At 28.9% G+C, this 14,770-nt stretch overlaps 1 protein-coding gene across 1 annotated transcript in view; it reads left to right on the forward strand.

Moving 5' to 3' along the window:
* Positions 1 to 7,728: 7,728 nt before the first annotated feature.
* dachs (unconventional myosin-IXb-like dachs) overlaps positions 7,729 to 14,770 on the forward strand; it is a 29,858-nt gene continuing 22,816 nt past the window's right edge. Inside the window, 1 exon segment of the mRNA XM_018537769.1 lies at positions 7,729 to 7,819. Within this exon segment, the coding sequence (XP_018393271.1) occupies positions 7,729 to 7,819 (91 nt within the window).

Below are 14,770 nucleotides of genomic sequence, written 5' to 3' on the forward strand. Positions count from 1 at the left end.
ATGAATAAGATATAATACAATAATCAAGATCAATTTATTTACGAACAAACGAAGAAATAAAATTTTTTACACGATTATTTAAAATATTTTTAAATTATTTCAATATTAGGTTGATTTCTAATTATCTATAATTATAGTTTTATCTTTAAGTTTATACTTTTATTAATTTGATTTAGATAGATCAGTTTACGGTTAAGTTACTTTTTATAAAGTTGATTATACAGCAGACATCAACATTGCTCCGAGGCTCCATAAGCATGCAAAATCTTATTCGAATAATACCAAGTATTTTTTTCTAGAAAAACATCCGTTAAGTTTTTTGATCCATAAGATTTTTTATTTGTTATACATTTTAGACAAATCGAAATAATTCTAAATATAATTCTCAAAACCATGAAACAACGTAGCAAATATAACATTGCAATAGTAATTTATATCTGTGCAACAGCAGTTAAGAGTCAGCACCATTTGTGGAGTCAGCAGTCTACTTACTTAAAAGCAATAAGACGTGCTGTGAGAACGTGACGCGTTTCTCTATTACACGCCGATCGCTTTTGTACGCTGCGTATATCAATCAATATTAATACCTAATTTAAAATAGAATAATAATCATATGCTATCATAAATCAGACTTCAAACTTCCTAAAAAATCACAAGCTTGAATTCTAGTTGATAAGTGAAATTATACATTAAATTGTAAATTGAATTATAGATATTCCTTATAAAATTCAAGTTAATTTGAAAAACAATGATTTTGTATTTGTTATTTATTTAAAAACAAATTCAAAAAAAATTAAGGACAAAATGTATAGATAACATTAATAAACAACGCATGATGCACATAAATCAATTGTTTATAAACAATAATTGCAGCACGGCATTGTTGAAAACTTAATTTTCACTGCCATCTTTCTACCGCGGACGTTGTAACTCTGAACTTCTTTTTTTTTACCTTCTTCAAACAAATAAACGCTTGTGAGTCGCCATAAGTTTTCACAGTAGCCCTCGTAGTTACGAAAAGCACCGTGTTGCATCGCTCGGTAAAAGTGTCTCTAAAACCCGTGGCTATTGTTGCATAGCGTACTAAAAGCAGAACTACACACACACACGCTCATACACACATTAGGCGAATACTTTTACGCGAAAGAGTCGTAAAAAGTCAACCAATCATTTTCGGTTACAAAAAGCTTAATTTCTTTGACTTCTCTACTTTTATCATTAACACGCTGTTTTCTATATCTTTTTACTATCCAACTTCATCTTGTTTTTTCAAATCTGTCTATATAATATACAATCCAGATGGAATACAAACCATAATATCAAAAAAACATCAAGTCTAAATCATTTCAAGATGATTATTAATTTTGAGAAAAATTATTATAATGTTATCGACACATTTTTGACGATCAATTTCTTAAATTCTTAACATGACAAAAAATTAAGTGATTTTTTTTAACTGAAAATCTTTAAATGATTTTTTAATTAAAAATTATTTATAAAAATCAATATTATGTCAAAAATTAATTAGAAAATCATTATTAAAAGTATATTAAATAACGTCTTTATAATATTTTCTAAAACAATCACTTCTACGATATTAGATGTCTATATTAATCTTATTATCACGATTTTGTGTTCTATCTGGGAATCTTTTTAGATAGCTTTCTTAATAAATAACCGCATAATTTGAATCTTTATTGACAAAAGTCACAAAAGAATCTTTGCCTCTTCTTTCTTGTTTTACCGCTTCATAATATCATATTTGCCATGCAAATAATCGTGAAATCTACGTCGCCAGGAATCATTCAGATGACTGCACTAGGGATCCTGCTACCATTTATTTTATCCATAGAGGCACATCGATGTCGGTTATGCGAATCTCATTTTCTGCTATGGCCGCCGTAGCTCCTTCTCCGAGACGAGATAAGCCGTGTACCCATGTTGGAACTTAAAGCATGCGGCTGCGTGTCTTTGGAAGAAGCGCAGGAGGCCAAAGATAAGCCTCGATGTATTCTGAAGTACGTTCGTCGTAATATTAATAACGCGTCCTGTCGCCATGTTTCTTGATATAAAAATTTCAATCATTTTTGTAATCAGTTATGATGCTCACTAAGATGATCTCTTTGTTTTTTAATTTATATTCCATGTCCTTATTTGTCTTTTATCTGGCGTTTAAAAAACTCTATTGTTTATTATTATAAATATATTTTTTATTTTTACATATGAAGTACTTGTGATTACATAGCGATGCAAAATTAATGAATCCCTCGATGATATATACCTGTATCTTACAATTTTAAAACTTTGAAAGTCTAATTTATCGCTATTATGTAGTAGAAAGTTGAATGGGATTCTGATTCTTTCTAATGAGGCAATTATTTTATATCCATCATTTTATAGCAGAAACTTTATTATTCAATTGTATAATACTTATAAAAGTACATTATTATTAAATAAAAACTTTAGCAAAAATTGCCATGTTGAAAAATTTAAACATTAAAAAATTTTAAATTAAATATATCTTTGTGGTTTAAAATTAGAAATATGACATTTAATACAGAGCGTATTTTCATTATAACAGATGAGTTACGACAGATGATCTTTCGTATCGCGATCAGTGATTACTGATTCGAGATATGTCTCTTCGTCACCAGCATAATCCTTGAATATCAGCTAGACCAACCAATCGAGTTTTACAGCTTTTCAATATGTAATGGGGCGAACAAATTATATCGTGCCGCGTGTCTGACACGTGGATGACGTCGAATGATGGATCACTCAGATTTCCGATTTTAACCATGTAAGGAAACTCAAAGGTCATTATATCACAGCAACCTTTAGTTAAGTTTGAAAAATTGCAGTTAAATCAAAAACATTTTATAACTCTAATTTTTAAATATAAGCTAACGCGTTCGGATAAAACATAAATTTAAAAGTTAGTCTGAAATTCACTTTCATAGCTTGTACGAGCTAGATGAAATAAAAAACTAGAGAATGCAGAAGGAAACTTTTTACAGAATTATTTCACATTATAATGGGAACAAAATAATGGGATGGTAACGAAAATTTAAATAAGAAATAACATATGAGATTATTGTAAAATGAATTTAATTTTACTCAACAATGGTATGGTTCTGTACGAATTATATCATGTTGTAATTATATGAATCGATACAATATAACAAAAGAATGATTTTTTTTTTTTTAAATTAAATCGGTCATCAGTGCTACACATACTGAACGCGTTTAATAAATTAATATTGTTTCTATCCAATTGAACTATTGCATTTTATATATATGATGAAGGAGAAGGACAAACGAAGGATAAAACAGGAATGAAAGTAGTGGAGCGGGATCAGCATAATGTTTGTATCAAGAGAAGATAAAAAAAGTAAGAAAAAGATCTAGAAGAAAGAAGAAAAGCAAAAGCATTTGAAATCAGAATCTTTTATGGAAAACGAGAATAGAAGACATAAGCTTCTGAAGAAAGAGCGGAAAATACAAAAAAAAAAGAAAAATAGAGGATTTAAAAAACATAAAAATATATAAATGTAAAAAATGTTTAATATAAAACATAAAATTGAAATTATATAAAATGAAAAAAAAATATATATATATACAATGTATATACAAAACATATAAAACGTTATCTAAAAATTCGACGTTTGATCGTCTTTACTTATACGTCTGCAATATTGCAAACTTTCAAATTTTTATTATATTTTCTGAATCTTTATTCCCTTAATTTACATTTAAAAAAAAGATCTAAATTTATTCCATTTTTAGCAATATTAGATTTATCAAATTTTTTTGACTTTTAAAAATTCCTAAATTATTTTTTTAAATTTTTATTATCGGAATTGTGTGCAACTTTCAAGAATTTTTCTTTCAGTTGATTGTGTGGAATACTAAATAGCGAATCAGAAATGAAAAGAAAGACAGAGAAAACGAAAAGAAGATAAAAACATTTCTGGTCCGGTGTCAGTTGCTGACGGATGGGTCCATGAGCTTCTTCAAGGTCTCACAAATCTGCAACGAATCCATAGTCCTTTCATCTTATTCGTTTCACTCAGTTTAAATGTACATGTGGAATATATATCCTTAAACTCAAATTATTCCCAATTTTTGCTAATTTCCTGAAGTGCATACATTTTATTTCAAACAAAAAAAAATGAATTAAATTATTTATATATGTATAACTCTTGATCTCTCCTTACAACAATTACATTTTATACTTTTTATGATTTGAAATACAATACACGCATGCCATTGAATATATTGATAATAAATATATATTTATTTATATATTGAAGTGATGATAAAATATTACTAATCTGAAGTACTCACACTTCATATTTTTTTAATAGATGCAACGATTATTATTTTTAAAAAATCAATTATTTTGGGATTTACTTTGCAGAAAAAATATTCTAGATATTCCTTTATTTCTTTTATTTTTGAATCTTATAAAAATAAATATAGGAATTATCTTCAATGTATTAATACACTTAAATATGTATAGATAATTATATCTTCAATAGTGTATAATTAATACATTCGTATTTAGGTTCTTGAGATAACTTTTCAGATCGGTAATAGATCATTCGAGCAAAGAACATATATCTGAAGAATGTATTTCAAAGATCGGTATAATATCTAACGAAGCAGAGTCACGATCTTCGGATCGTTTCGCCAGATTGTGCTAGCAGTCCTACAGTCTGTTGAAGACATATCGTCTTCTGCTTTATCGACACAAAGTTAGCGCGAATCGAACCAGCGAAAGGCCCACGGGCCTGTTTTTCATTCGAGTCCGTCTCGTTCGCATCGAAACCGGTTTTCTACAGAGAGATTTGAATTTCGCAGCAAAGAACGAATCCTCTTTCTCCTCCAGCCGAGAGCTAAATGTCTTAAATTAATTCACTAGAAAATTCAACATTTCCTTATCACATTTTAGAGATGTAATATTTTCATATTATTTTTCTCTTTACACGTATTATTATATCTCAATAATTATAGGAATTTAAATAAAGAAATAGTCCTGAAAATTTTTAAATCTTTAAATTATAAAATAAACTTTTATTTATTCTTTCTACTTGTTAGATTAAATTGTTAAGGACAAAATATTATATAATGTGTATAAAATGTTTACATTTAATAATATTCTACTAAACATATTTCCTATTACATTACGTATAATTTTATTTTGACTATTTATGTTTCTTCTACTGAATGTATAATCGTCTTATAAAAATTTGAAAATATATTATGAAAATGGATATTATATTCCACTAATTAAAATTAAAAACACATTATTAATTTAATTTAAAAAATTCGTGCCTTCCCACTATTATTAACTGAACGTAACATAACATGTTATAATTTTACACTCAACAATACAAATATAATATAACATGTATATGTTACGTAACAGTTTCATTGTTGAATTGTAACATTATGTTACATTACTTTTAGTTAGTGTTTATTGGATTATATTTAATCAACAATGTTCGTTGATTCTCTTACTGTTTTCGCAACGGTAACGAAGCGAACGAAGTTACTCGTCGATAGTGAGCGCGTTTGGTGGTAGGGATCCACTCATAGTGGTCGTCGGCCCCAGTCAGGGCCTTCCTACCTCCGTGTTGCTCGTGGAACCTTCTCCACGTTTACATCACACTGAGTGGGGAGAAACAGGCTCATTGCATGAGAAGTGGGGGAGTTAGTCCCAGAAGAAGATAAGGAGCGATGGAAGAAGAGAAGAGAGAAGATAGAGTAAGAAAGTTCTCTTACAACGACGATGTTGCATTGTTTACGACAGGGTAAGCCCGCTGCGGCACAGCCATGTTGGATTCCTTTCGCGGCTGTAGATCAAAATTATAAGGCGGAACGCGCCTCGGAACGTCCGCTCGAGATCCTCTTGAGTGTGCCACGAATCTTCCTCTTTCGCTTTTCTCTCTTTTCGTTGCTCCGACGAAAAAGGGAGCAAGGGCGCTTCGGGAATGCCATGAAGATCGATCGCTGCTCCGTTTGTCCTCTCTTTTTCGACCGTTCAGCAAACGAGAGCGCTAACCTTCTTCAGCCTCGTGTCTCGCTTCTGCTGCTCTGGTTGCCTTGCAAGCAGCCATTCATTGGGTAGATAGGTCAGGTGACATGTATCGCGTGTCGCGCTCATCGAGCAGCTCAATGGCTGCTTGTCAGTGGATGAACGTTCGCCAGCAACAAGTGACTTGAATGTGGATATAGGAAAGATGCCTGTTCTTTAAACAGATGTTTCGAGTTTGTATTGGAAGGGATATTAATCCAACGATATGCACGCTTAGAACCTGAACACTTAAATCAAATCGTACACATATATGTTGGTATATGTGCACGCGCTTGTTTAATTATATCTTTAATTATCCCGTTTATATTATAATTTTTTAAATATAATCCATGCATTATTATTTAACAATTACAAGTGAAAATTAGACCGATAAAAATAAATCGAGAGTCCCATTTTCAATCGAACTGCAAAGATGCTTGATAATATTATTATATTATATATTCATTGTGTACATATCCATTTATTGACAATAACTTAATAATTGTTTCTAAATATATGTATTTCAACAGATTACATTAATTATTTCTTTTATGCAAACCATTTATTTACATCTTATTTTACTAATCTTTTATAATATTTTAATATTACATATTTCAAAAGACACGGCGCAGTGTCTTACGTCAAGATTATTACATAATGTTACTATCATATTTACAAATATACTTACTTTTTTAACTTTTTCTGCTTGAATCTTTGAAATTTTAGTACTTCTTTTACGAATTTTTGACAATTGCAATTAACTTATTATACATTAAAGCTGTATGTTTCACGTTAAATTTTGCTTTATGACGTTCAATTCCCGTTTGAAGTTTCATCGAATAGATCAGCAAGGCATATAATAAACCGCAGTGAATCGTGGAGGTCGAGAGAGCTGCCTAAGGTGAGTCTAGGGCCGCAGTGATTTTTCCACAGCCTCGTGCAGAGCGGTCCAGTCGGAGACCAGTCCTCTCCTCTCTCTCTCCTCTATACCACCTATCTCCCTCCATTCCATTCTACAGATATCCTGGACCCCGGCATGCCTGTGGTGCCTTCCACCTAACTACCTGAGGACTAGGTAAGTTTCGCAGCTCTTACCTTTTGGAGTTACGGCGAAGACGCTTTAGGAGAAATAAGGCCCAGAAGGTGGGTCTCAGGCAACAATGACGCCCAGTTGAACGCGACGGCTCGGCACTCTTCGCATGTCCAAAAGTGCATAGGCTGTTTAAACGAAGTTTACACTCGTGAAAAAATTGTGCCAAGTTAATAAATTGATCTGGATTGATCGTCAGATCGTATTAGTGTGTGAATCTGGTTATCGTGATTTCTCTGTCTCCTGCAGTGTTAAGAATTTAATTTGCAGTGTATTTATTTGAAATTTTTCGAGCATTTTAATTCTTAAGCTATAGTGTAAATAATTTCTTCGATCGATTAATAATTTTAGTGCAATGTGATGCAAATTTGAGTGTCCTTAGCGTTAAAAAAATTAAGGTGGAAAATGTGCGAATGCGGTGACGAGTGCTCCGAGGATACGAAAACGCGGGAACTTCAAGATGTCCTGTTTCGTTAAATCGCAAAAACGTTAGATTAAAAATCTAAAGGCAAATTTAGTAAGGAAAATTCTGAACGAAATTAAGACTCGAACATCTGAAATGGCTACCCTCGGTCTCTCCAAAGTCTTCATATTGGACAAGTATTTTACGGAGCTACAGAAGTTCTGGGAGACCGAGAAAAAACTTCAAGGTACAAAGTTGCAAAGCTATGACAGCATCTTTCTGTTGATTTTAATGATCTGGAACATTTTTCTCGATTATTAAAACTTGTAATCCACAAATTAATTTTGTTTTATTCTTAGATATATATTTTTTTTATTAGATTTTCAACATTGCATCTTTCGTATGCTTGTGTCCTAAAATCTATACAATATTTTCTCTTTTATATATAATGTATATTTATTATACAATGTATAATTATATCGTGTTTCTCCATTTTAAAATTTATGCATTGAAGTATATACTTCGATTAATACTCTAATAATGTTCTAATATTAAAAATGATTTTTTGATTGTAGAATTTTATATTAATATTTACAATATATAAAATTATTACATTTTATTATTTTTGAGTCTGTGATATCTTAAATCTTCGAATTTAGTGATATATGATTTTTACAAGTTTAAAACAAAATTATATAATACCTGAATCTTAGTTTGTTATAAAACATTATATAATACTTTTGAAAGGACTATTATATACACATGTGTGTGTGTGTGTGTGTGTATGTTAATATATTTGAGTTTATCATACAAGTAATAAATACAAAAGCTCGAACTAAAGAAAAAATGTTTCCCGCAAGAAAATAAAAAAAACTTACTCATCAGTGTTTTCATTGATAATTGAAATTTTAATCTTTTTATTTTATGAATAATCAGTTAATAGATTATTTTATTAAATAATGAAGATTTATGGAATAAACAGTTAGAGATTTTAACTACTCAAGCAGGCTCCAAAACGCTTGGTACGACCCTGCTATGCTGAAAATAAAGAGTTACGGTGATCATTATAAAAGTTGCCTACGCTTTACAGTTAAAGTAATACAATTTCTTTACATCTTCGCGGCTGCTCTTCCTTTATTACCTTCCAGCATTCTTAACTGTATCCAGAAATTAACGTCTTTCATAAAAAATTTATGTGATGCTTGGGATCAGAAATTTAGATCATGTATATTAATCTATCGTAAACGATTACATTTAAGCATTTATATTCCTGGATGTGTCCTTCAATCTTACTATTTCTTTTGTAATCAATTAAACGTGTACAGAATGTTTTTTATTTGAAATACAAGAAATATACTTATTTTTTAAAATAATTTTAAATACAGTTATAAATTAGCAGGCGATCCGGGTTCGACTTCCGGCTAAGGTAATATTTTTCGCAATGTAAACAAATTATTTACAGATTTTTAATATTTTATTCATAGATTTAATATGTCATTTAACATATTGTATTAAGATCCAAGATACAATGAGCATCAAAAATTGTTAGGTTGTTAGTCAATTTAACTCGTAATAGAACTGCGATAGTTTATTAGTTTGCATTGTAAGTCTGAAAAAATTTCAGCGCGCATTTAAGGATCTAGATACGTATATAAATTTACACGAAATTATATGATATATTAGATTAGAAGCATCCAAGATCCAGCTTGACTGTAAATTGCTTATTCTCATCGGTATTTAGTTTAAAAACTCTCACGGTCTAAATAAGATTTGAACAGTATAGTATAAATACTATAGATTTCTAATTTAATTGTTTAAGTAAACTTAAATATTGATTTTAAAAGTCTCTTTAATATTATTAATTGTAAATCATTTTCGTCAACCTGTAACTAATAAATAAATTATATATAATTCTAAGTAGTTTTTTTAAGTGTATTTTATTTTTGAAAACTATTTTATAAAATAGTTTTATAAACGGGACTTCAATGATGAACATTTATATTGCAAATGCATATGTTGATTTTTTTAGACTTTGTCAGTGTCAGATTAAATTTTAAAAAGAGGAAGAAAAGTTTTGAAAAAAATGAAAGGAGCCACAATATCACAAGATAATTTTTTTACTCGACTCTTTCCCAACTCGGAAGCGTCATTATTCTGCAGTCTAAGACATCCTTACAGCTATTGTTTCATTATAGCGCGTCCTTCACAATTACGGGCTTCTTGAGTAATTAGGTGGAAGGAGTGGGAAGATGAGATATAATTAAAATACCTTCTACTTCTTTGTCATTATTAACTTCTTCGAGAAGAAAAATTGCATAAAGCTGATAAATTATTTAATTGTATATACACCCTATATAATATGATTGTAATTATTAATTATAATTATAAAATGCTATTCTCATTACAAAAGCATAAAGGATATTTAAAATATATTTATATATATATTTTTTCCAATTTATTTTAGAAATGTATAGTTTCAAAATATTTACGTTCTACATATTGTATACACATTAATTAATATTTTAATTAACATAATTATTATCTTTAAAAAGTAATATTATTATAAAATTCTTCAACTCTGTCCTTTTGTTTAATTTTTATTTATTTAAATAAATTTATTTAAATAATTGGAAATTTATTAAAATTTGAGAATTATGAGAGAAATTATTTCATTTAACAATTTTATAAAAATTAAAAAAATTGCAAACTCATTATTTTATGGATTATTAGATACATTTATAAATAATTATGTAAACATTGTAATATGGAAGAAAAATAAGCACGTTTACAATTGAGACAATAACGAAGAAAAAGATATTTCCTCGCTGGGATTTATACAGGGCAATGGCTTAAACTGGTACATCCAGCTGCAACTGCTCTCATGTGCTGTAAGCGCACATGCATGAAAAGCACGAAAGTATAAGTGACATACGTATAGATCATACTGTGTCGCAATATGCATTTGTGTATGCGTATTAATTTATAAAGATTTTAGTAAAGGATCAAAGTAGTATGAAGAATGTGTTTAGTAATTTGTTTAAAAAGGACTAATTCTCTTATAACTTTTCATGCTTTTCCAAAATGTAATCATTAAAATTTATTTATATCATACAAAATATGATATACATATATCAAACAAAATATGATGAAACTCTTTATTTTTGAAATAAGAAAAGAGATAGATCTGGTTATGTATGAATTATAAATATTACGTATGAATATTATTACAAAAAATTATTGTGAAAAATCAATAAGTACATAAAAGTATGTATTGATTCTTTAATTAAATACTAGGTACTCGATAGAACCCATCAACAGAGAAATTAAATGCGGATTGAACGTACGTTGCAGATATAGATACAATTTATGTATATCTTAGATAGGACTTCTTGTTTTGATGCTCAAGATTGTTACGTTTATTGCCACTTGGTGAAGTTATACATTTGCAAAGTTCCACGGCAAACTAGCCTCGAAAGAAATTACCATTTTATCAAGACTCGACACATGGATCTGACAGTCACTTATTTATTCCATGTATACTCTGTAGCATCCTCTTATTCTGTGAAAACTATTATTTTGAAAACTCTTTGTAGATATTTTCCGATATCTTTGCTTGTCTTTTGCAAGCTTGAGAATATAACTTATATTGATGCGTTTTTTATACCTATGTATTATACAATTGCAATTGAATTTTTGCAAAAAATAATTTCTTTGAGTAATTTGTTGTATAAATTATTAAAAGTTATGTTAATTCTTATTTGATCTGTAATAATTTTAATAAAATAATAGTTAAAATATTTTATTCTGAAATTTGTTTCTCATATAAAATAATCTTTACTGTCCTGAAAAAAATAGACCACGATAAAATGAAATTTACTTTCATACTGAATTTAATTAAAGTTTTATCATGAATATAAGCTATTGCGCAAATTTTCTAGAAAAAGTACCTATCGACCAAATTTGTAAATGGATCACGCGTCAAGATAAGCCTCCACGTCTAATTACGAATTAAGTTTCGACATACGTGCGGGCGTCGCCATTAATTTCATCGCGATTCGGTAATCTGCGTGTACAAGAGAGGAATGCAGAGTACCTGCTGCGATTAATTCACCCCTTTCGTTATCTCTATGCCAATGTCAAAGCATAACGGTGTACTTAAAGTGGTTACTTACTTTATTTCTCTTTTCTCTATGCTATCTCTAGCTTTTAAGATTTTCTAGCACTCACTTTCCAGTTTTTTGATCTTTGTTATATATTTTAGAATAATTTCCGTATATATATTTTGATTGTATAAATCTTTACAGCCATATTATAAAGTTTCTCCATTAAATTTATTTATTATGTGATAATCTTTTTTATGTTATATAATCACAATAATTTAAACAAAAAACATATTCCTAAAAATAAAAATATGATTTTGTATGTAAATATGAATTAAGTTTCTCACGCGCACACGTGTGTATGTGATTGAAGTTTGATAAGGTCAAACATGTAGGAAAAATATATAATATTACATAACAACTTATATAAATTATAGATATAATATATAATATACAAATAATTATTACAATTAAAATTTACATTATACACAATACATACCCATACATACCTATATAATTTAAATATGAAAACAACATAATTTTAATAATAATCTAGTTTTTGAAACACAATATAGAAATCAGATTCTGTAATTCATGAAAGACTCAAGAGAATCAAAGAAATATATTTTTTAAAAATCAGGAATTCGCAGAATTAAAAAGGACAAATTAATATTTGAGAAAAAGCCAACAGTAATACGAGTCAATGAAACATTAATTGAAAGAGTTAAGACGAATAGAGTGTAGGTGCTGTGAAAAGGATAGGACTAAAAAGAACCTGTCTTCTTCTCGAAGAAGCATTCAGCTTCCGAGGGTACCTGCGGAATTTAATCCCTGTGAAGTAGGACCTGTCTGGTTACAAGGTGTTAGGAAAATCAGGAAAGTAAGGCTTCTGTTACTCTTACTATTCCTGTTATTGTTTATTATTATTTATTACTATTATTATTTATAGTATTGATACATGTATACATTGATATATGATTCTATTTTCTTAATTATTTTAAAATGTGTTTTATACTGAAGAGCAATATAAACATTAATATTAGCTTTTATTTTTATATCTTCTATATTACCGTGTTTAATCTTTCTCGCAAGTTTCTGTTATTTCTCTAAAACAATTTTTCATAGTACCATAGAAATAAATTTTTTATAACGCTATTTCCGAACTATCTACATAAGTATGCAATTTTTCTCCCTTTGTTTATTATAATCGATTATAACATGTATCCTTGTATCCTAATGTATTATTTCCTTTGAATCAATGAATGTGTTGACTGTTCCACATGATTCAACATTAGTGAGCATCATTGTAATTAATAAAAGCTCTGGATACTAAAATAATCACATTCAATCGGCTCTCTCGCAAGAACAGAACATAAATAAAGTACAGCACGCATTAAACATCTTACTTTGCGATTTCAGAAAACCGGTTATGTAACTAATCTCGTATCCGGAAGTTAGTATAGAATAACGAGGCTAGTTCTTAATGCGAGCCGAGCATCGAATATCGTGTGTCATCCTGAGGGAACTTAGTATCTGTCCGAAAAAAGGAAAACGCGTTCTAAAGGAGCATTCCAAAAAAATACTTTCAATCGTAATGTCAGAATCAACCGTATTGTAGAAGATTGCAGTGTTGAGATAGAAACGATTTCAGATCGACTTCGGCTATAGTTATTAGCTGACCAGCTGATCTATATTGTCTATTATAAACATCGTACACATGCTAAGAAAGAAATCAAATACACTTATATTTGTGATAAGTGATCAATTATTTTTAAATGAAAAGATCTTTATAAATATCGATATTGCAGTTAATTAAAGATTTTTTTCATTGAATGGAGTGTAAAATAGAATTTAATAAAACTGCGAATTGTATATAATATTTAATTAATTCAAATTAATTTAATTTTATTACACAATATATATTAAAACACAAATCTTTCCTTTATCATATTTCCAGACAAAAATAATAAATTTAAGCTATATTAGATAGATATTGCTATCATTTTATATATAATGATCAATTGATGCTTAATTAATGTGATTTTCTAAATTAATAAACAAAATAGATGGTGTAAATTATTATTGTTATTAAAGTCTACTTTATATACATAATTAAATATGCATTTCGGTATATTATATTGCATTCACGTAACAATAAGTTTCTAGATTTATTAATTACACCGTTAGCTTGTAGAGATTGTTGGAACTAGTTCATATATGGCTCTATAAATAATTCCATTTCACTGTTTATGGCTTCATGAATAATTCCATTTCACTGTTTATGATTTTATAAATTATTTTATTTCTCTACAATATAAATTATTTAAAATAATATTAATAACATTTTTTACATATACTTACAATATCTATTTTTGTATAAAAATAAACAAAAATTTATTTAATTTACAATATACATACAGGATGAGCAAAAAGTATCGGATCAGCTAAACATCTCTAAAACAAAATACTTGGAGAAAAAATGTTTCACACAAAAGTTGTAAGATTTCTCAAACGAGATAATATTTACTTTTTGAACGTAGAACCCGCTATAGATAATGTTAATGCCACCGTTATCTGAATTTATCAATTTATATATCTTGAAAAGTACTTATTAAAAGAAACTCTTTATTTTTTGTAGTGTTTTGAAAAGTACTATCGATAAAAAATAGGTATTCCGATTAATAATTGTAAAATTGACTTTGAGAGCTCCTCTTTATATCTACGCTCAAATAGAGATTGCTATTTGATATCTACATTTGATGAAATTCTACTTTTGAATAAAACATGTTTTATTTATGTCCGATACATTTTGTTTACTTTATACAATAATATACAATATTTAATTTATATGCACTCGTATTTAACTTACGTTTTTAATAAAAATGTTTTATTTTTCCAAGAAATTGAAATATCTGTGAAAATATTGAAATAATACCTTGGCAAGTTATCATATTTAACGACCGAAACACAATGGTCAGACGCATGGTACGTGACTACACAATCGAGTGCAACAGTGCTGAGCCTCCCTTAGGTGATAGAGAGAAATCTTGGAATCCAACCTCTGAGAGAGCGCAGCCTCCTCCATTTCAACTTATCCG

The sequence above is a fragment of the Cyphomyrmex costatus genome, unplaced genomic scaffold (genome assembly GCF_001594065.2).
Source record: "Cyphomyrmex costatus isolate MS0001 unplaced genomic scaffold, Ccosl1.0 scaffold182, whole genome shotgun sequence".
Lineage (NCBI taxonomy): Eukaryota > Metazoa > Arthropoda > Insecta > Hymenoptera > Formicidae > Cyphomyrmex > Cyphomyrmex costatus.